The sequence below is a fragment of the Delphinus delphis genome, chromosome 7 (genome assembly GCF_949987515.2).
Source record: "Delphinus delphis chromosome 7, mDelDel1.2, whole genome shotgun sequence".
Lineage (NCBI taxonomy): Eukaryota > Metazoa > Chordata > Mammalia > Artiodactyla > Delphinidae > Delphinus > Delphinus delphis.
Genome location: NC_082689.1, coordinates 81,245,032 through 81,269,269, shown reverse-complemented (window position 1 = coordinate 81,269,269; position 24,238 = coordinate 81,245,032). Strand labels below are relative to the sequence as shown.

At 34.7% G+C, this 24,238-nt stretch overlaps 1 protein-coding gene across 1 annotated transcript in view; it reads left to right on the top strand.

The window, feature by feature from the left end:
• Positions 1–24,238, top strand: part of EPC2 (enhancer of polycomb homolog 2) — a 108,594-nt gene that overhangs the window by 67,891 nt on the left and 16,465 nt on the right. Inside the window, exons 4-8 of the mRNA XM_060016839.1 lie at positions 10,435–10,641; positions 16,774–16,922; positions 17,922–18,054; positions 20,457–20,648; positions 23,923–24,012. Coding sequence (XP_059872822.1) covers positions 10,435–10,641; positions 16,774–16,922; positions 17,922–18,054; positions 20,457–20,648; positions 23,923–24,012 — 771 coding nt within the window. The remainder of the gene's footprint in view (positions 1–10,434; positions 10,642–16,773; positions 16,923–17,921; positions 18,055–20,456; positions 20,649–23,922; positions 24,013–24,238) is intronic.

Below are 24,238 nucleotides of genomic sequence, written 5' to 3'. Positions count from 1 at the left end.
CACAAAGTAATAAAGAATTTTCTTTAATGGGACATTGTATGTATGGTATAGAGAATTTAAAATGGTATGTTCCTTCTGGAAAACAGTTAGGCAGCATATGTCAGGAACCTTAAAATGTTTATACCTTTTGATTTCGTGGTCCTACCTCTAGGCATCATTCCCAAGAAAAATAATTAGTGAAGGTGTCAAAGATTTCTGAACAAGGTTGTTAAGAATAACTTATAAGTTGTCTGTAGGATGGAATATCATACAACCATTAAAAATTGTTATTTTGAAGAGTATCTAGTGGCACAGGAAGTTGATCATTATATAATGTGAGATTTCAAAAACAGGACACAGAATTATTGAAGGTTTGTTTAAAGCATTTCTACATGTGCATAGAAGAACAAGAATGTACAACAAAATGCCAACAATGGTTATATTTAGGTGCTGGAATTATGGGTGATTTTTATGTTCTTCATTCTATTTTTCTGTATTTTCCAAAATTTACTATAATGGGCATGTGATGATATTACAATTACATTTTAAAACTATTTTAAAAAATAATTGTTGGTATACCTCTGTGGTATATTAATATGCTAATTTTTATTAATGTAGTAAGAAGTTACCACTATAAATAAATAAGCTTTTTACACTAGACTGTTAAAAGTTTTCACTTGTTTACCTATACAAATTCATTATTTTCCCCCCAACTTCCAAGTAAGTCCTTTAAATCCCTGAGGCATTACCAACTCTTCAGAACATTTCCCAAACTTTTCCATTGTAAAGTGACTTTCTTGCATTTTTAGCCTTTCTACCAGTCTCCCCTGACCCCATTTTTTTAAATTAAAATAAGTTTTCTATTGAAGTATGGTTGATTTACAATGTTGTGTTAATTTCTGCTGTACAGCAAAGTGATTCAGTTATACACCGAGCTGAGCTACTTGTGCCATACAACAGGTTCCCACCAGCTATCTGTTTTACACATGGTAGTGTATTTATGTCAAACCTAATCTCCCAATTCATCCCACCCTCCCCTTCCTCCACTGTGCCCACTTGTCCGTTCTCTGTGTTTGCGTTTCTATTCCTGCCCTGCAAATAGGTTCATCTGTACCATTTTTCTAGATTCCACATATATGCGTTAATAGACGATACTTGTTTTTCTCTTTCTGACTTACTTAACTTTGTATGACAGATTCTAGGTTTATCCACATCTCTACAAATGACCTAATTTCATTTCTTTTTATGGCTGAGTAATATTCCATTATATATATGTATCACATCTTCTTTATCCATTCATCTGTTAATGGACCTTTAGGTTGTTTCCATGTCCTGGCTATTGTAAATAGTGCTGCAATGAACATTGGGGTACATGAGTCTCTTTGAATTATGGTTTTCTCATGGTATACCCAGGAGTGGGATTCCTGGGTCCATATGGTAGTTCTACTTTTAGTTTTTTAAGGAACCTCCATAGTGTTTTCCACAGTGGCTGTATCAATTTACATTCCCACCAGCAGTGCAAGAGGGTTTCCTTTTCTCTGCACCCACTCCAGCATTTATTGTTTGTAAATTTTTTGATTATGGCCATTCTGACCCGTGTGAGGTGATAACCTCATTGTAGTTTTGATTTGCATTTCTCTAATAATTAGTGATGTTAACCATCTTTTCATGTGCCTCTTGGCCATGTGTATGTCTTCTTCTTTTCTATGTATAGTGTCATGTCATCTGCAAATGTCTGTTTAGGTCTTCTGCCCATTTTTTGATTTGGTGGTTTGTTTTTTTGATATTGAACTGCATGAGCTGTTTGTATATTTTGGAGATTAATCCGTTGTCTGTTGCTTCGTTTGCAAATACTTTCTCCCATTCCATGATTGTCTTTTCATCTTATTTATGGTTTCCTTTGCTGTGCAAAAGCTTTTAAGTTTAATTAGGTCCCATTTGCTTATTTTTGTTTTTATTTTCATTACTCTAGGAGGTGGTCATAAAAGATCTTGCTGTGATTTATGTGAAAGAGTGTTTTTCCTGTGTTTTCCTCTAAGAGTTTTATAGTGTCTGGTCTTACATTTAGGTCTTTAATCCATTTGGAGTTTATTTTTGTGTATGGTGTTAGGTAGTGTTCTAATTTCATTCTTTTTCATGTAGTTGTCCTGTTTTCCCAGCACCATTTATTGAAGAGGCTGTCTTTTCTCCATTGTATATTCTTGCCTCCTTTGTCATAGATTAGGTGACCATAGGTGTGTGGGTTTATCTCTCGGCTTTCTATCCTGTTCCATTGATCTATATTTCTGTTTTTGTGCCAGTACCATACTGTCTTGATTACTGTAGCTTTGTAGTATAGTCTGAACTCAGGGAGCCTGATTCCTCCATCTCCATTTTTCTTTCGCAAGATTGCTTTAGCTATTCGGGGTCTTTTGTGTTTCCATACAAATTATAAAATTTTGTGTTCTAGTTCTGTGAAAAATATCATTGGTAATTTGATAGGAATTGCATTGAACCTGTAGATTGCTTTGGGTAGGATAGTCATTTTTACAATACTGATTCATCCAATCCAGGATCATGTTATATTTCTCCACCTGTTTGCATTGTCTTTGATTTCTTTCATCAGTGTCTTATAGTTTTCTGCATACAGGTCTTTTGCCTCCTTACATAGGTTTATTTCTAGGTATTTTATTCTTTTTGTTGCAGTGGTAAATGGGATTGTTTCCTTAATTTCTCTTTCTGGTCTTTCATTGTTAGTGTATAGGAATGCCAGAGATTTCTGTGCCTTAATTTTGTATCCTGCCTGCAACCTTCCCAAATTCACTGATTAGTTCTAGTAGTTTTCTGGTGGCATCTTTAGGATTTTCTATGTATAGTATCATGTCATCAGCAAACAGTGACAGTTTTACTTCATATTTTATAATTTGTATTTCTTTTTCTTCTCTGATTGCCGTGGCTAGGGCTTCCTAAACTATTGAATAATAGTAATGAGAGTGGACACCTTGTCTTGTTCCTGAGCTTAGAGAAAATGCTTTCAGTTTTTCAACATTGAGAATGATGTTTGCTGTTGGTTTGTTGTATATGGCCTTTATTATGTTGAGGTAGGTTCCCTCTATGCCCACTTTCTGGAGAGTTTTTATCATAAGTGGGTGTTGAATTTTGTCAAAAGCTTCTTCTGCATCTATTGAGATGATCATATGGTTTTTATTCTTTAATTTGTTAATATGGTGTATTGCATTGTTTGATTTGCATATATTGAAGAATCCTTGCATCTCTGGGATAAATCCCACTTTATCACGGTGTATGCTCTTTTTAATGTGCTGTTGGATTCTGTTTGCTAGTACTTTGTTGAGGGTTTTTGCGTCTGTGTTCATCAGTGATAGATATATTGGTCTGTAATTTTCTTTTTTTGTGATGTCTTTGTCTGGTTTTGGTATCAGGGTGATGGTGGCCTTGTAGAATGGGTTTGGGAGTATTTCTCCCTCTGCAGTTTTTTGGAAGAGTTTGAGAAGAATAGGTGTTAACTCTTCTCTAACTGTTTGATAGAATTCACCTGTGAAGCCATCTTGTCCTGGATTTTTTGTTTGCTGGAAGATTTTTAATTACAGTTTCAATTTCCTTACTTAAGATTGGTCTGTTCATATTTTCTGTTTCTTCCTGGTTCAGTCTTGGAAGGTTATACCTTTCTAAGAATTTGTCCATTTCTTCCAGGTTGTCCATTTTATTGGCATAGAGTTGCTTGTAGTAGTCTCTTAGCATGCTTTGTATTTCTGTGGTGTCTGTTGTAATTTCTCCTTTTTCATTTCTAATTTTATTGATTTGAGTTCCTCTCCCTCTGTTTCTTGATGAGTGTGGCTAAAGGTTTATCAATTTTGTTTATCTTCTCAAAATCAAATTTTAGTTTTATTGATCTTTACTATTGTTTTCTTCATTTCTATTTCATTTATTTCTGCTCTGATCTTTATGATTTCTTTCTTTCTACTAACTTTGGTTTTCTTTGTTCTTCTTTTTCTAGTTGCTTTAGGTGTAAGGTTAGATTGTTTATTTGATACTTTCTTGTTTCTTGAGGTGAGATTGAATTGCTATAAACTTCCCTCTTAGAACTGCTTTTGTTGCATCCCATGGGTTTTGGGCCATCGTGTTTTCATTGTCATTCGTTTCTAGAAATATTTTCATTTCTTTGATTTCTTCAATAATCTCTTGGTTATTTAGCGGTGCACTGTTTAGCATCCATGTGTTTATGTTTTTTTACAGTTTTTTTCCTGTAATTGATTTCTAATCTCATAACGTTGTGGTTAGAAAAGATGCTTGATACGATTTCAATTTTCTTAAATTTACTGAGGCTTGATTTGTGACCCAGGATGTTATCTATCCTGGAGAATGTTCCATGCACACTTGAGAAGAAAGTGTAATCTGCTGTTTTTGGATGGAATGTCCTATAAATATCATTTAAGTCTATCTAGTCTATTATGTCATTTAAAGCTTGTGTTTCCTTATTAATTTTCTGTTTGGATGATCTGTCCATAGGTGTAAGTGAGGTGTTAAAGTCCCCCACTATTATTGTATTACTGTCGATTTCCTCTTTTATAGCTGTTAGCCGTTGCCTTATGTATTGAGGTACTCCTATGTTGGGTGCATAAATATTTATGATTGTTATATCTTCTTCTTGGATTGATCTGTTGATCATTATGTAGTGTCCTTCCTTGTCTGTTGTAACATTCTTTATTTTAAAGTCTATTTTATCTGATATGAGTATAGCTACTCCAGCTTTCTTGTGATTTCCATTTGCATGGAATATCTTTTTCCATCCCCTCACTTTCAGTCTGTATGTGTCCCTACGTCTGAAGTGGGTCTCTTCTAGACAGCATGTATGCAGGTCTTGTTTCTGTATCCATTCACCCAGTCTGTGTCTTTTGGTTGCAGCATTTAATCCATTTACATTCACGGTGATTATCAATATGTATGTTCCTATTACCATTTTCTTAATTGATTTGGGTTTGCTTTTGTGGGTCTTTTTCTTCTCTTGTGTTTCCCACCTAGAGAAATTCCTTTAGCATTTGCTGTAAAGCTGGTTTGGGGTTCTGAATTCTCTTAGCTTTTGCTTGTCTGTAAAGCTTTTAATTTCTCCATCAAATCTGAATGAGATCCTTGCTGGGTAGAGTAACCTTGGTTGTAGGTTTTTCCCTTTCATCACTTTAAATATATCCTGCCACTCCTTTGTGGCCTGCAGAGTTTCTGCTGAAAAATCAGTTGATAACCTTAGAGGGATTCCTTTGTATGTTATTTGTTGTTTTCCCTTGCCACTTTTAATATTTTTTCTTTGAATTTAATTTTTGTTAGTTTGATTAATATGTGTCTCACTGTGTTCTGCTAGGGTTTATCCTGTATGGGACACTGTGCTTCCTGGACATGGGTGGCTCTTTCTTTTCCCATGTTAGGGCAGTTTTTTACTATAATCTCTTCAGATATTTTCTCAGACCCTTTCTCTTTCTCTTCTTCTGAGACCCCTATAATTCGAACGTTGGTGCATTTAATGTTGTCCCAGAGGTCTCTGAAGCTGTCCTCAATTCTCTTTTCATTCTTTTTTCTTTATTCTGCTCTTCCTCAGTTATTTCTACCATACTTCCAGCTCACTTATTTGCTCTTCTGTCTCAGTTATTCTAATATTGATTCCTTCTAGTGTATTTTTCATTTCAGTTATTGTGTTCATCCCCTTTTGTTTGTTGTTTATAGTTCTTCTAGGTCTTTGTTAAAGATTTCTTGTATTTTCTCAGTCCATGCCTCCATTCTATTTCCGAGATTTTGGATCATCTTTGCTATCATTACTCTGAATTCTTTTTCAGGTAGGTTTCCTATTTCCTCTTCATTTATTTGGTCTTGTAGGTTTTTACCTTGCTCCTTTGTCCGTAACATATTTTTCTTGTCATCTCATTTTTTTGGATGGGACCCGTCCCCCACTTAGATGGAAAGTAATATCTAGTGTACTGTCCAAAAAAGTACATTAAAACTGAAGTTTGTAAAATTCAACTTAATTTGTTTTTTGAGGGATTGTCTTTTTTTATTGGAAATTTGTTTAATTATCAAATTGATACTCATTATAATTAGTGCTCACAGTTTTCCTAGGATTTTGATCACTGGCATCAGATATAATTTCAGTTTTTCTTCTTTATGTGTAAATTTTCCTAGCAAACCTAGGCTTGATCAGACTTTTGGCATTTCTTCTGTTTTCCATGATTGCTTCAAAATTCTCATGGTGGTTGAAATTATATCATCAGAAGCCTTCTTCCGTGTGTTCTGTAATTTGCTTTTTTTCATTTAGTTAGTAATATTTATTTAGTGCTCAGGTGAGCAAGACAAGTGACAGAAGTTCTGCCCTTGTGGAGCTTATCATCTAAGTGGGTACAAGATAAACAAAAAGCATGTAAACAGTAAATTATGCACTATAATCAGCACCATCCTATTTTAGTTCTCTTTGCTCAGTGGCAAGCTTCCAGACTCTAAAACAACTGGCTAGGTTCTCAGCGCTTGATAGCATCTGCTTTCTGCAGAGGAGATTAAGGTGAAGGCTTTGTTACAGGAACAAGAAAATTGTCTTATTAATAGAACCAAGGATTAAAGATAGCAAAAGCCTCCCCTCATTCCAAGTGTCTGATCTGGGGGGTTCATGGAGTTCTTTATTTTCTCTTTTTGGGGGCTAGGATAGTACCAGATCCCAGGGCAAGGAATCAAGTTTGTGGTTAAACCAATATTTCTTAAGTTGGTAGAGAAAGACATAAAAGATGGACTGGGGCAGAAGCTTCTGCTGGCATTATTCTGTGGACACTATTGCAATGAAGTCATTATTGAAAACTCTTGTTGCCAAAGTCTGTGATTATTTTCAGTTCCCATCCTTTGTCTTATTTGAGTTCTCCTTATTTCTTCAAATTGTCCTCACCTTTGTTCTTTTGAATACAATTCATGTCCTTTTGGTTTTCTTATGATTTTTTTATGACCATTCCTTCTAATTTTCTTTTACTGACTCCGTTTCATTCAACTCCTGCAAACATCAGGGTTTCTTGAAATTCTGTTCTTGGTATTCTTGTCCTGATTATTTTGGGGGGTAATATCACCTCATCGAGCATTTTTATGGTTATAGTAATACCTATGCCTTTAGCCTTGACCACTTTCTCAAGCCCCAGGATTTTCTTTTTTCTCTTTTTGTGCTGACTGTTGGCATCTCCATCTAGATGGTCCACAGACCTCTCAAGTTTAACCTTTTCAAAACTTAACTTACTCTCTTAACTCCAGATGATCCTATACTGTATTCATTCTCTCTCCAGTGACTCCCAAAACTCAGGATCTTGTGGGTTTTTAAAATCCTTTTCCTTTAGTCCCTAAATTTTCAATAAACTACTACCCTACGTCTCTCCTTTTTTATTAAGTCACAGTTAAATTTTCAAAAGGTAAGCCATATTGTTTACCTTTTAGTCCATTTTAGTTTACTGATATTGCACTGTTTAAGGTCACTGATGGCCTCCTAATTATCATCCAGGAGTCTCTTTTTAGTCTGCGTCCTACTTAATATCCCTGTAGTATTGGATTTGTTGACCTCCATCTTTCCTGATTCTTCTTGTTTCTTCATCTCCTCTTCCTTTGCTCCTCTACCTCTTGTTCTTTTCCTTTGGTATCTATCCTCAGAATTTATTCTTGTACTGTAAGCTGCCAACACAGGCACTCTCAGATGGAGTTTTTTGTGACTGTGTCCTCTATCTTACTGCACTAATACTCAGTTGCAAAGTTCTTACGTTCTCTTATTGTTCAATTTGTATTTGTTTAACCTTAATTCCCATACTGTAAATTTCTTTAAGTATTGGATTTTCTTAAAGTTTTTTTTGTTATCTTCCCCACAACCTGTAGCACAAATGATGGCTGATAGTAGTTATTAACTACTTACTGCTTAGTTGGCTATTTTATATGTAAAAGCATTAATTTTTACATGTAATTTATTCATTTGTGTATTAAATTTGTGCATTTATTGAAATTGCTAGACCATGAGTTTTGTATATAAGCAAACTAAATGATGGAGCTTGTTGCAGTCTAGAAAAAGAAGAATTTTTATCTCCCATCCCTAAGCCCCCAAAATAAGTAAATCAAGTAAGTCAGAGCTGTCTTGGAAATAATAAATTTATCACAGACCCCTTTGCCACTGGAATACTGGTTTCTACTGCTTTCTAGTAGATGAAATGCTAAATGGCAGAACTTTTTCCTTAGGTATAAAAGTAGTAGGATTCTGATTTTTGTGGATTTTTAATCATGTCACATAATTTGTGACTACTTTATCTGTAAATAGTTCTTGTCCACTCAAATTGATGCTGTCACCATGATAGCAGAGAGGCACTGATACTAGTTGCCCTAGAATAGCTAAAGATAAGTTTTACAGAATGACTAAAACCAAAATTATCCAATAAAATAAAAATTGGCCATGTGACAATATAAAAACAGCAGTTGTTGACTTACAGCTAACATAGGAAAGTAATGTCAGGATGTTTAAACTGTGTATTGAATTCTTATTACCTCAGATATAAAGAGGGTACTTAAGCATGAGGCAGAAGGACATTTCTGAAAGCAGGGGCAAGAAGCACCAGAGAAGAAAATCTGAGGCAGTGTTTTAATCTCCTGACACCTCCTGCAGGAAGATAGGAAGCAGTGTTATTTTGATAATGTTGTTATATAAGAAACTCACCACTGCTCTGCTGGTTGAAGGAAAGAGATTATCTTCCTCCCCACTCAAAGGTTAGATTAAGTTCTTGATTTAATTAGTGAAGGTTATAAAATTTTATCAGAAGCAGAATGACCAAACAGCTGAAGCACGTATAGCATGTCACAGCATTGTTTCCCTTTGGTCCCCAGAGCACATGAGAGCTACCAGTTATGCTATGCTCTAAGCATTTGGTGGAATTTTGTTAGATCCAGAAAGCTCTATTTTTATTCTGCCACCGTCCTTGTAGACTTTGGAGGCACACATCACCATTCCAGAGAACTTCAGCTAACAGTGGGAGAGTGTCCACTTAAAGTTGATGTTTGGAAATATTGGTTCTTTTGGTTTGATCTCATGTTTCAGGCTCCGGCTTTCCACTTTAAAGGTCAAGTTACTCGGTGTCTCAGATGCAGTTAAGCTGACTCCACTGAGACTTTGAATAAACCAAAGAATGGCCACTTATAATTTTATTGTCATGTGGACTAGAATACTTGAGTTGATACCGTCTGTATTCTCTTCCTGTGGTCAAACCATCTTGGCAGCCAAATTATAATAAGAAACCAACTAATTAGCTTTAGTAAGCACCATCATAGGACTGGAAGTCCAGGTGATTATTACATTTATTCCATGAAGTTATACCAATATGAGAAGTCAGATCATAGCAAAAATTTATTTGCTAAGTCATGCTTTCTTCAAATGAATTCCTACAACCTGCAAATTGATTAGTATGTTGATCTTAAAATTTCAGTGATAAAAATTTTCCCCTCATTTCCAAGTTTTTAGGAGATATCTCAATTTGTTTTGAAAATGAATCTTCATCTCTAGAATGATAAAAGTAAAAAGATTGGGATAGCATCACTTCAGTAAGGGTTCACAGCTCTAAAACTCCATAATCTTTTTCTAAGCTTCACTATAAATGGATATGTGTAACCCCTAATCCATCTTACTAAAGCTGATTAGCCTCTCTGATCTTCACAAGGAGCAAGGAAACAGATGTGACCAAGCAAATTTCTACAAACTTTACTTTGAGATAATGTCAGCATATATTGGCTGCACTGATAAAGGAGAAATAGATCCCTGAGATGCCACTGTCCCAGACATGACAATGTCATTAACAAAATGAGTGTTTAGAACAAGGATTCTCTAGTATTTAATCAGCTTTGTTAGAGGAATTGTTTATATATGTAATTGGTACAAGAAATTCAAGATTGCATAGTGTTGAGACTTCTGGAAACATGCTAAGTTTGTCCTTTTCAATTTCAAAGGAGGCATGTGTTTATTTAGTTGCAATACGTTGGAAAATATTCATAGTTTATTTTGGAGGGAGGTAAAAAGAAACCACCTGTAAATTCTAGTTTCTGTTGAAAAACAAAAACACTGAAAGAAGCTACTAGACTATTGAAAACTAGTAGATCCTCCAATGTGTGGAATCCCAGAATATCAGAATTTTGAAGGACCCTGGATGTCTTCCAGCTCAAGACTTTCCTGAGTCATAAATCTGTTGTCGTCTTATCATTAATCCAGGCTTCTTAAATATTTTAAGTGGTGGAACGCACTACCTCTTAGGGCAAAATTCTAATTTTGGTAAATCTTAATAAAGTCTTTGTTCGAATTGTGTTTTCTGCCATCATGGTATCTGATCATAATTGTTAGACTGATCACATTTTTTCCTGTAGGTATAGTTTAATTTTAATTTTTTTTAAGCATTGTAGTTGATGACATTTTTATTTTTTATTTAGCTTGTAACACTTCAAGAAGCAAAACTGCTGCTAAACGAAGATGATTACCTTATTAAAGCTGTATATGACTACTGGGTGAGAAAACGTAAAAACTGCAGGGGACCATCCCTCATTCCTCAGATAAAACAAGAGAAAAGAGATGGCTCTACCAACAATGACCCTTATGTTGCCTTTCGGAGGAGAACAGAGAAAATGCAAACTCGAAAGGTAATATGCTGTAGTAGGTCTGCGTCTTACTAGAGCATGGACTTGAGGATATGGGGAGGGGGAAGGGTAAGCTGTGACAAAGTGAGAGAGTGGCATGGACATATATACACTACCAAACGTAAAATAGATAGCTAGTGGGAAGTAACCACATAGCACAGGGAGATCAGCTATGTGCTTTGTGTCCACCTAGAGGGGTGGGGATAGGGAGGGTGGGAGGGAGGGAGACGCAAGAAGGAAGAGATATGGGAACATATGTATATGTATAACTGATTCACTTTGTTATAAAGCAGAAACTAACACACCATTGTAAAGCAATTATGCTCCAATAAAGATGTTTAAAAAATAAAGAAAGAAAGGTAATATGCAAATTAGATTTAACTGAATGTACCTTGATAGTATTTAAGACCAATATTTTTATTTTGCTGATAGCTTGAGTAATTTTCAGTAATTCGAATATAAAGAGAAGCTAATGACATTGTTGAACTTTATATTAGAAAGGCTGCTATTCAGTAGCTTCTGTCCCCCAGTTGTTTGCAATGTTTATTTAATACCTATGGGCTTTATAAATCTATTGGTTATACCATTTTAGGCTTGCAGTTGAAGTGATGTGAGGAAATTCGTGTTAGGAAGAAAACTCTGAAGTTTTGAATTCTTCAGTAAACTGTACATTCTATACATATCCTCTGTTTGGGAAGCTTAAGAGTTCCTTTGAAACCATATTCTAAATCATGCATGTGAAAATGGACTTTACTCCCTCTAACTACTGTGGGGTCATGGGAAGTTGGGAAAGGTTCATTTTCAAGCCTGTTCTGCTAACAGTCGCAAGTAACACAATGGAACCTTTTTCTCCTTTTCTGAGTTGTCAGTTGTGTCAGATTTCGAATTGACAAACTTGTCCTAATCTGGCTTTCAGAAGCAAGATGAGCCAGAATTTTAAGAGAAATGGGGTCTCAGGCTGTGAAATGATACAGTATAGAAGAAAGCATTATTTCAGATGGTAGTCACTGCCTTCCATTTCTCATAATTAACGGTAAACATCAGACATGGTAACACATTCTCTAACATTGCAGAATATTAGGAACATATAAATGTAAAAACCATGAGGAATTATAATTGGAGGCAAAGCATTTTCTGTGGATTCCTGTTTCTCCTGAATGAGAATGCTTTCTCATTCTCTTGAATGCTTGTCCTTGTCAGCTGTTAATATAACAGCTGTGAAGCATAACAGCTGCCAGGGATAGTACATTATAGGGGAAACTTCCCTACTGGTTAACAACCAGAGTTTTTATAACTCTTTCTTGGATTTCCCAATTGTGTATGACATTCCCTAACCCAGACTGAATTTTCAGTTTGGTGTGTTGGTTCTTAGCTAAGGAAATATTAGCTATTTCTTGAAGATTTAGTGCATTGTTTAGAAAAGACTATAATGAGATGAGTTTGTAAATACAGTAAAGCTTTATAAATATGGACATGAGGAAGGAGAGGTTTATCTGGATTATTGAAAAAATCTGAACTTCCAGTTACTTTTTAAAAGAAATGTAATTGATTCAGATATATTGCAAAAGATAGACTTAGAGCAATGTCTTTTGAAGGAAAAGTACTGTTGGGCTTCTTTTAGTGAATGGGTATGAAGTACTTAAAATTATCAGTATTTATTGACATACAAACAATATTACAAATGTTTAAATATGTTTTATTCTTAAATAGGTTAAATCACTATTTTCTAACCAGTGTGTTTTGAGAATTGCTAGAAATAGGTTCCTGTGTTTAGGCATTTCTCCATTGTGTAATAACTAGGCCAGCATTTTCCTGACACTCTGATTCCTACCCTTTCTCTTACCTGTTATTTTCATCTTCCTCTCCAAGGTGGTATATTTTCTTTTCCAATGGTATTTTTATTCCTCTCTGTTTTCAGTTATGGGACCAAAAACTATTCCCTTTCATGTACACTCTTGCTGCTTAGAAATGTGTATGAGTTTTAAAATGAGAAAGTTAGGAAAGCAATCGAGAGTGGACACCCTAGGTGTTCAGGAGGTGGTCAGGCATTGAGATATGCAACAATGAATACCAGCTAACAGAGGTCCTCTGCTTCCTTTTCTATTCCCACAAACGTAAAAACATTTATATAGCTGATGCAAAAGCTAGAGTAAAGGACTTCTGAAATATTTGCTTGGAAGTCTATAATTTAATTTTAATCATTAAACTAATGTTTAGTTTGGGAGTGGTTAAGTGCTTTAGGACATTCTCAAATAACATGGTGTTAAGGTACCAGCATCTCTGAGTGCACTGACTGGGAAGTCTTGAATCAGCATATACGTTTATATGTTTAACCCCATAGGTAAAACTGTTAGCGTTTGTGCCTTCTCTCCTCCCTCTGTGTGGCAAGATAGTTGGGAGAGGAAACTTCCAGGGTAGTGGTTCTCAGTCTGGCTGCACATAACAATCACTCGTGAATTAGCCTTGGTTTAAAAAGATCTATAGTTAACTCTAAATTACAGCAGTTTGAAAGCCACTTCCCTATAGATTTGGCAGTTGGTCAGAACTATAATATGTAACTGGAACAAGAAGACAGGAATTTGCTCCAAGCAGAGACAGTTGTGAAGAAGGGTAAAGGGAATTGAGTAGATTTGAATATAGGGAGTAGGGCCATCTTAAAAGCACAGAAAAGATGTCAGTATGAACTTACAGTTTTTAATATTGATACAGCTAGAAATAGATATAGATCTATGCATGGGTATGTACATAAATATATTACAGGCTTATTTCCTAGCTCTGTTTGCGAGAGGGTATAGAAGCAATTACACTCGCATGTAAATCTTGATTTTAAATACTATTTTCCATTAAAGGGAACCAGGACTCCTTAGAAAAATGATTTTAGGTCTGGTGCTAGGAAAGCATAAAGATAAGCTTGGAACATTCTGCTTTGCCAGAATATAAGAATGTGATTGAAGAATGTTGGAGCCATGTTAGAAGGCCTCAGGAGCCAGCTTAAAGGGTGACCCTGCTGATCAGATGTGGGCAAGTTTGTATGTCAAAATAAGGAGAGTAATGGATTATAACCCATAAAGTAACCCATGAGTCTATACTGATGTAAATGGATGGATGGATAGATGGATAAGTAGATGATTGATTGATTGATTGATTGATTGATAGGTGAAAGAGAACACTTTTCCTTACCATAGATTTCCAACTTATAAATGTCAGTGGAATGATGGAGTTCAAAAATCACCATTTGGCAACCACCATAGTAGCAATTGTTTCTGGCAAAAGTTAGAATTAATGGAAGCTAAACTGATGGGGGAAATTTGATGAGAAACAAGATGCTTATGTAAGTCCCACAGCATACTTTTTAATTAAAAAAGGAAAAATACTAATTTGACTAGAGAAATCTGGCAAGCACCATCTTAATCAAGTGATCAATGGGGCAGTAATGGGACAAATAGGTATCATTTAACTCCTGATATGCTGAGTGAGAGACACAGTATCTCTTCTGTGATGGTCCTACCAAAAGTTTACAACATGAATTTAATTGCGGAAAAACATCAAAGAAACCCAAACTGAGGAACATTCTACAAAAATAAGTGGCTTCTGCTCTTTGAAACTATCAAGGTTATGATCACCATAGAAAGACAGAGGAACTATTCCAAATTATAGGAGAGTAAAGAGACATGACAGCTAAACGCAATTTTAATCCTGAATCGGGTCCTAGACCAGGAAAAAGAATTTATTATTATTAATGAATTTTAATAATAAAGTTATTATTGTCCCATTAATGTCCTTTATAGCAACATTATATAAATATATAAAATATGTATATAACTATTTCTTGCTGTGAAGGACATTAATGGGACAATTGGTGAAATATGAATAAAGTCAGTAAGTTAAGTAATAGTTTTTATATCAATGTTAATTTTCTGATTTCGATAATGGTACTGTGATTGTATAAGAGATTATCGTTGTTTTTAGAAAATATATTAAAGTGTTTAGGGGATAAAGGAGCATTATATCTTCAACTTTTCTCGAAAATATTTAAAACACCATTGCTAAAAGTTTATGTATGTGTGTATGTGTTTATATATATACATGTATATTGTGTCTTAGTTCATTTGAGCTGTTGTAACAAGAATGCATTAGACTGGGTGGCTTAAACAGCAAACATTTATTTCTCAGTTCTGGAGGTTGGGAAGTCCAAGTTCCAGGTACCATCAGATTTGGTGACTATTGAGGGACCACTTTCTGTTTCATAGATGGTCCTCTTGCTGTGTCCTCACATGGCAGATGGGGCAAGAGATCTCTCTGGGGTCTCTTAGGGTACTAATCCATTCTACAGGACTCCCAAAGGCCTTACCTCCAAATAAAAATCACATTGGAGAGTTAGGATTTCAACATATGAGTTATCAGGAGATGCAAACATTCGGTCCATAACGATGTGTATGTACATACATATATAGATACATACATAAAGAGAGATACATAAAGCAAGTGTAAAATATTAACCTTTGGAGAATCTGAATGAAGATATATGGGAATTGTTTATACTTTTTTTGTAACTTTTTTGTAATCTGAAATTATTTCACAATAAAAGGTTACAAAGTAGAGCAGAAAGGGCAGGACTGGGGTAAAGAAAAATTAGGAACACTAGTTATTTGGGCCTAAAGAGAGCGGGAAATGAATGAGTAAGAAAGGAGAGAAGCATACAGTCCAAGAGGAACCCTTAGTGAAAAGGAGGACAATTTTAAAAGGTTCTGGTGCACTTTTGGTTCAGCTGCTATTATTATTCATCTTTTGAATCTGTATATCTCTCATTCTTATTAGACTTTAAGCCTTTTGAGCATAGGGGACATGTGCAATACTTTGTACAGAGTGAGCACTTTTAATATTTGCTCTTGGTAATGTTAGTTTTTTTTCATTCGGAAGGTATTATTGCTGCCTGGTTACAAAAAAATATTTGCTTAATACCATGCTTTAGATTTTTGCCTTTTCTCACATAGTACTGCTGAAGGGGGAAAAAAGATTGATTTCCTTTGGATAAGATAAAAGAATGATTTATTAACATAGTATTTTTTAATATTCAGTATGCACTACCTTAATGGGACTTAGTTTAGGTAATGTTTTATAGGTGATGATTAATTTTCAAATACAAGTAACTATACACAAAAGGAAAAAAGTAAAACTTTGAATCTTTCTCAAGTTTTATTTTCTCTTTTATAATCCTCCAGTATGAAACCTGGCTTTCTTTGGGTTCTTTCTAATGTCATATTGCTTTATTAAGTCAGGTATGGAAAGCTTGCTTAAATGCAGTCTGTCTAGACATACAGAATGAGGGGTGGTAGTGGTCTATTTTAAAACAAATAGTTCCATGCCTAATATAAAGTAAGTATTCTGTGGATATTTGATTGAACAAAATATTTTTATTAACAGTTACTTTTATATGCAAATGATGCTGCTAATTACAATTGAGCCTTCTCTAGTTATGATAGGACTTTCACCTGTGAGTTAGTTCAAGTTACTTCTTACAGTTCAAAGTAAGAACTTCTAATGAAATTCAGACTTTTCACTGGATGTCTTTTCTACTCTGTAATTAGGTGTTACTACACTGAAGCATGATCATTCGATTCCTTGAGATCCTTTATATCCCATAATCAGTTTTATATCTGAGTTTCTGAAGTGAAGCTTTGCTTATCATTATGATTGTTTACACTGTAGTGTATTGAACTGTCCAGCCCCCAAATAAGCTTCTCATTTTAGCTATTTTTAGGTAACCTTGATTTGACAACTCTTTCCCTCTGTCATTGCAAAATACCTTGTAACCAAATGAAAAGACTGCATTTTTCTGATATAGTAGGTTTTGTTTCAGACAGACTTTAAAAATTTTATTTACATTGGAATTATCCCTTCTATGTCATTCCATCTTTTCAACAGCTGGCAACATTTTTTTTTAATATTTATTGAGATATTTGCTTATACTTTTATTTTCAGAGTTAAATAGGTCCTCTTAATGTAGTTGCTTTTTAGATGATTTTTTAACATTTTGCTTTTATAGAATGAATTTGGGTCTGATAAGATTTTGTTGAATGAAGCTGGAAATGTGGACAATTGGATTTATTCTTCTAAACTTGTTATTTTCAATAGAATCGTAAGAATGATGAAGCCTCTTATGAAAAGATGTTGAAGCTGAGACGAGAGTTTAGTAGAGCTATAACAATTTTGGAAATGATTAAGAGAAGAGAGAAAACAAAACGAGAATTATTGCACTTAACCTTAGAAGTTGTGGAAAAAAGGTAACATTGCTACTATTACAAACCAGTAACAGCTTTAGTCAAATGATAGGCAAAATGTAACCAAATTTAAGCTTTATAACAACTGAAATTGATTATATAACAAAATCTACATTTTTTGAAAATTGTGATTACTACTTTTTTGTTTTAAAAATCAGATTAAGTTACCAGTTCGGGTTGCAAATTTGGGGGATATTTTTGTGTGTAGTGTAGATCCGTTATATGTAATTTTTTGTTGTTGTTGCAGAATCATTGAGTTGTATTTAGAAAAGAACTTGGAGATCATTTTATCCAGTTCTCTGAATTAAAGTTTCTATTAAACAAAATTTGAGAGAGATAAATGTTTATTTGATTTTATTTTCTGATTAGTTAGGAAATACTTGTTTCATTGCATTTTGAAAATGTATTCTCTGATGTAATCATCCTTTTCCTACATAATTAAGTAGACTGTGCTAAACCTAACAAAATTTTGTGTGTTTACTGAGGTAAGCATTCTAAACATCATTTCCTAGTGCTTGAAAATATAAAATATATGAGGATTCCGTCTTCTGTGTCCCTTAGAGATTAGATGGGTGGGGGTGGGGGATGGTTTTGTTTTTACTAAATCCCAAATATGGGCTTCTTTATTCCCGTAAGTTTTCTCTCTTAAGAATAATCTGATTGGGCTTCCCTGGTGGCGCAGTGGTTGAGAGTCCACCTGCCGATGCAGGGGACACGGGTTCGTGCCCCGGTCCGGGAAGATCCCACATGCTGCAGAGCAGCTGGGCCCGTGAGCCATGGCCGCTGAGCCTGCGCGTCCGGAGCCTGTGCTCCGCAATGGGAGAGACCACAACAGTGAGAGGCCCGCGTACCGCAAAAAAAAAAAAAAAAAAAAGAATAATCTGATTAATTGTTGGCTCTGTTTGATTAGTTGTGTTCCAAGTAAATGAAGTATCATTGGTTTTTTATTTCTTTTTTATTTTTAAACTGTAACATTTTCTTATATATTATTTCCTTTTCAAGATATCATTTGGGAGACTATGGTGGTGAAATCCTTAATGAAGTGAAGATCAATAGATCAGAAAAAGAGTTATATGCCACTCCAGCAACTCATCATAATGGAAATCATCACAAAGTCCAAGAATGTAAAACTAAGGTGAGTATCTTCTGGGGAGAAGCATCTATGGTAGTATTGATCAGATAGTTGTTTTCTGAAGTTGTCTTATAATAGTTTGGTTAAAGAAGAAAGTTATTAACATGCTTGAGTTCCTACTTTTTGCCAAGCACTTTGCTAGGATTTTTTATACACACGTTGATTCATTAATCCTTATAACTTCCCTTTGAGATAGATTTTTACCTCTGTGTGACTTCCAGATCATAAAGTTGTTAAGTGGCAGAGTCTAGGTCTAACATCAAAGACAGTGTGCTTTCAACTATGCTGTCTGCTTCTTTATAGAATATGGGTAATTAAAGCTTAGTTATTATCACGAGTTATTATCATGCAGCAAATCCTGCATCATAGTGGCAGGCATCAAAATCTAAAATTAAAGCTTTCCTCATTGAGACTATTGGAAGTTATTCTTATTCTTTTTGTCATCACCATTGCCATAACCAGCATTTATCAGTTGCTATCTGTCTTGACTTGAAAAAGTCCTATAACTTCTGGATCACAGTTTCTTCCTAATAAAGAGCACTAGTAATTACTTTAGTTTCTTAGACTGAAGAATTATATTTATTCATTATTCACTGTTCCAAGTGAATATTAAAGTATTAAGTTGAAAAATACAAAAATTAATAAAACCTTTAAGGAGCTTAGATTTTAAAAAGAAACAGGTTATTGGCTGAGCATTTAGACAGTAGAGCTGTACTGTGTAGCAAGATTTTAAAAGTGACTTAGGGTGTTTGTGGAAAATTCATCTTTTAAAAATGTGCACAATCCTCAGTTTTCATGGGTTCATTCCTAAAGGTCAAGGAAGAATGTGGAGCAGGAAGACTCCTCCATTATTCAACTCATGTCAATTCAAACAGCGAAGTTCTTTCTTATTAATCACAGGCATCTAGCCCACCTACCCTTTAAATCACACTTGCTTCGCCATAAACAATACAATAAATGTCATTTTGTACATTATTTTAAAAAATCCTTTTTAGATAAATCAATGCTTTTCCAAGGCATATTATTGGTAGGCATAGAATATGAAAATCTCAACCCCAAATTACTGACAGAATCAGCCTTTGTTATATATTGATTCTTATTTTAGATCATCTTTAAGATTAAACACCCACCCTATTTAAATATTAATTTTAGAAATATGGTTGCATCCATTGTTGCTCTACCCTGTTTCACATAGTTAACTATATTTCCTTTGTCACACATCCCACCTTAAAATATAAGTAGTTTCTGAGAAGTTGGGGGTTTCTTTTTGATGTCATAGCTACATCCATTGTATAAAACCATTTATATCTCAGTAACTTGGCATTTAAGCAACATTTTCATCATGTGTAACATTTTTGACCCTAAAGTAGTTTTTACAAAAATCTGAGCTACATGGGGAAAGGTATAACTTCCTCAATATTTTTACACTTTCATAGTGCTTGTACTTTGATGCTTAGAACAGTCATTTTCAAACTTTTTAAAGTAGTAGATCGCTATCTATTAAAAGAATGCCCAGGGCTTCCCTGGTGGCTTAGTGGTTGAGAGTCCGCCTGCCGATGCAGGGGACACTGGTTCGTGCCGTGGTCCGGGAAGATCCCACATGCCGCTGAGCGGCTGGGCCCGTGAGCCATGGCCGCTGAGCCTGCGCATCTGGAGCCTGTGCTCCGCAACGGGAGAGGCCACGGCAGTGAGAGGCCTGCGTACTGCCAAAAAAAGAAAAAAAAAGAATGGCAATATGTTAAAACAGAAACAGAGCTGCTCTGTTGAAGAGAGGTGGGTGCTAGAACCCACCCCATCAGTCAGTCTCTTTGCCAGATGGCCTCTCACATACCACCACTGAACTCTGGGGTACCTGAGAACAGTTTGATTATTGTTCAGTTGAGGCAGTAATTATTCATTTGAAAAAGTGAAGTTTTTTTCCTAATTAATAAGCTTATCTGTCTCAAAAAAGTTACCCCACATGTAGGCATTTTTAAAAATTGAAAATGAGCATAGAAATGAATTATGAATTTATAATCTAATTCAAGTCATTTTAAAAATAAAAATAGTTGTTAATTTTCATCATTAATTAGTAGATTTAAATAAAATTAAAATATAATTTAAATACTTTTTAAATGCTGGATTGCATAATAGAACAATTTTTAAAAATCATTAACATCTTAGTTTAAGTATTGATAACAATGTAAAAAGTAAATTTAAGTGTCATAATTATTTTTCACTGTAATTTGTGAAAGCAAAACATTTTTCAGTTTATGGTCACATAATAATTTTTGCATATTAAAACCAGAAAGTAAAATCACCTCTGGGGTAAAAATGTATGTTTTTTAAAGAGCAGTATAGTTTTTCGTGCTTTCTAAAATGATTTTCATTTCTTCCTTTTGGGGGAAAAATCGTCATGTAAACAGCACCCGCATCATTTGTCTTTGAAAGAAGAGGCTTCTGATGTGGTTCGTCAAAAGAAGAAGTACCCAAAGAAGCCTAAAGCAGAGGCCTTGCTAGCGTCTCAGCAGCCCGCTCCTGAGACACTGCCTGTGATCAATAAGAGTGACATTAAGCAGTATGACTTTCACAGCTCAGATGAAGATGAATTTCCACAGGTGCTTGTTTTAAAACTATTTTAAAGACATTTTCCTCTAGTCTTTTGTATTGCTATATTTTAAAACATAATTGACATCTTAGAGTTTTGATTCTTGCTTTCTTCACCTAATGTTATGACATAAACAGTTTCCACGTTATTTATGTTTGTTACTGAAATGGTATTTGCTTCTGTTATTTTCTATCAGTTGAATAAAGTTTATTCTGTTGTGTAGCATTTAGGTGGTTTTCAGCTTTCCCTTTTACAAAAATTGACATCTCTACCTCTTCCTTCTGTATTTAAAATAGATTATTAGAAATGGAATTCCTGAACTAAAGATTATAAATATTTTAAGACATTTAATACATCATTGTAAATATTCACCAACAATAATTCCACCAGCATTGTATTTTACAACTTTTAATGTAAATTCTGCTAATTTGTTTGGCAATAACTATTTGAGTCTAAAGAAAATTTAGAACTGGTTCAAGTTTTAACTTGTGAAAATAATTATTTGGTTATATCACAACAGTTTTATAGCAAAATGTTTGCAGTGTAAAAATCTTAATTTTTGTTTCATATGTGCTATCTTTAAAACAAGACCTTATTTTATATATTAAAGGATCAATTTAAAACATACATTGTTTAGCACCTGATCTAGCAATGCCCTCCTTTTTTCTTTTCTGTATGTTGTAGGCAACCTAAAGAGAGTACTATAACAAGCTTTATCATATTTTAACATTTTGACTTACTTGATTTAAAAAACATTTTTTTTTAACCAACATGACAGATATGTTTGGAAGCAAGACAGTTCATAAAACACCTTGTTGTTGTAACTATTTAAAATCTAGAGTTTACATAAAACTTGTCCCCTTTGGCTAGATTATATTAGTTTTATTCTTTTGTAGATGATTTAGTTTTTCTACCCCAGATAATATTTTAGCATTCGTACGCGTTGTAACAAATGCACAAAAATGTGTTTAATTTCGTATGCCCTTAAAAAGCACTTAAATGAAACCATTTATTAAAATTGTCAGAGGATCATGTAGTTAGACTCAGGCAGGGCTTTGAATAGTCATGGGACATTAATTAGATGACATTTGAAGGAATGAGAGAACAAATAGTAGGTCTTTCCCAGGTAGAAGATGTAGGGAAGGCCTCAAGGCAGAGAAAACAGCATATTAGAGGGAACTGCTAGCAGTTTGGCATTGCTGGAGCATAAAACACAAAGGGGAAGGGAGGTGAACGGAATGATGCCTGGAGTAGTAGTCAGATGGCAAATGGCCTCTATCGACATTATATATACTGAGAAGTTCTTAAAGAATTTTAAGTAAGAAATGACATAGTTAGATAAATGCATTTATAAAAGCCAGTAAAGTTTTGCTGTACACTCCCAGCCCTTTAAGAATGATGCCAGGGGGATACTATGTCCAGTAGAAACTTTTCCCTTATTGCTAGAATCAGTCCATCCATCCTGATAGACACACTCAGCATACTAGTCATATATTCCTCATCTATTAAGGGATCTTCATTTCTGTTCTAAATTCATATGTTTATTCATATAGTCCCCATTCCCACATGAAATTGCATTTTGAAACTTTTAGGTTCCTCTGAGTCCTTATACTAGGTCTTTGACAACATTAATTTTTAGAATGGTATTCCCCTGTTGCTAAACTGTAGGTAGGCATGTACCTAGAGTTGGACATTATTCAGTGAGGCAGCTATTTAGAATGTAGCTCTTACAAAATCAGGATTTTATTGCTAAAAAGATAATTAAAATAATATATGCTTCTTCTTTGTCCAATAAACAAGAACAAAGGAATAGGGAGCCTTAAGAGAACAAGCATTTTAACCAGACTTCTCCAACTGATTTGCAGCAGAGCAGAATAAAAACCCAGTCTCTTCTCGATCATGCTTCTGATTCTCCTAACATCAGCTCTCTCTTCCTATGTCTCAGACCAAATCCTGGAATCCCCTCCTGGGGTAGTCAGGAGGAAGGGATGCAAAAAATTTCTGAGGCTTTGTGACATCTCCTGTATATATTTTAAAAGAGGTAGATGATTTGTAAAGGAATCAAAGTGTAAAATTCACATTTGGGATTTCCTTTCAAATTTCAGGTTTGGGTTTTGTTCCCCAGGAAGAAGAATTAGCCCCAGCTTACTATTTCTGTGTCTCCCCCATAGTGTTGGTGGAGGTATATTGGAACCTCAAACAAATGCCTTTCTCCCCTGGATGACCCTGCTCAGTGGTAATTACCACAGTTTGGAAATAATGTGGAGAAAGCATTTTTCCTCTCAAAATAGGAAGAGAGGGATTCGTGAGGTAATTTGCAAGTAAATATGGTTGAGTCAGCGTTGTCAGAAAAAGAGATGTACTCCAAAGTGAAATTGCGAGACAACTGAAACTTAAGTACTAAAACTTTTTTTTTAAATTTTAACCATTATGGGTAGAAATTTATCTAAACCATATTATTTCCCTGCCATATCAGAGTATATTTGTATTTCATTTAATCTGTTTTTGATGACATTTATAAAGTTTGCTGTTGTATAATATATCAGTGCTGCCCTAGAGGTCCACTCAGATTATGTAGGGATATTTGACCTAGTATCACTTGGTCCTATGCTTTTTAATATGTGACAGCTTTTTGAAAGTCTTTATTCTTTTGCTGTCAGGTGGTGGGCTTAGTACTTCTCTCTGCAACCAGTCTGCTTACCTTTTAGCGGGTCCTCTTTCCTCTTCTGATTCTCTGCTTCTGATCTGCTAAATTTAAAAAGTGATTTATAAAAATGAGGGGAAATAAGGGACTCCCCTTTGAGTGAAATGTATGACCTTTTTGGCTTTTGGGGATGGGAGGCTATTCATAAACCTTTTTTATCTTCCTAGTTTTGGGCTTTATTATAGAGAAATAAAGTTATTGTGTAAAAACATCTCTACTTATAGGTGAAGCATAACTATTATTACAAAGTATTTATGGCCACGTATAATATTTACAAAATGTAAATGGGATATATAAAAACCATACTAATTCTTTTTAAGCCTATAATCCTTGCATGTTCAGAAACAGTTAGGCAATAATACCATGTGAGCTTACCTGCAAGAACCAGTCCATTAAGAATAATGATTTTTAACCATAGAAAAATTTTGCTAATCTTTAAATGTTTTGGGGAATTCACTGCCTACTGTATGTAATATAGGAGTGATTCACTGTTTGTGATCAGATTCTAATTTTAGACCATTACAAAGATTGTTGACTTTTGATAACTCGTAAATGGAATGCTTCATGCCTCTTTTTCTAGGTACCGTCCCCAATATCAGAACCTGAAGAAGAAAATGATCCTGATGGTCCCTGTGCTTTCAGGAGGCGGGCAGGATGCCAGTATTATGCTGTAAGAACTTTATTTTTTGTGGTGTTTTTGTGAACTGGAATTAACAGGTAACTCATGTCAGGGTGACTTAGTCTTGATCTAAAATGGGAAGTCAATCAGCATTTTTTATTTAATATCCCCTATGCAGATACCAGTAAAAGATGCTCGAAGGTACTGAGTCCTTTCAAAGGAGATCAGAACCCTTTATTTGGAAATTGATAACTGCTCGTATTTTAGAAATCTAGCT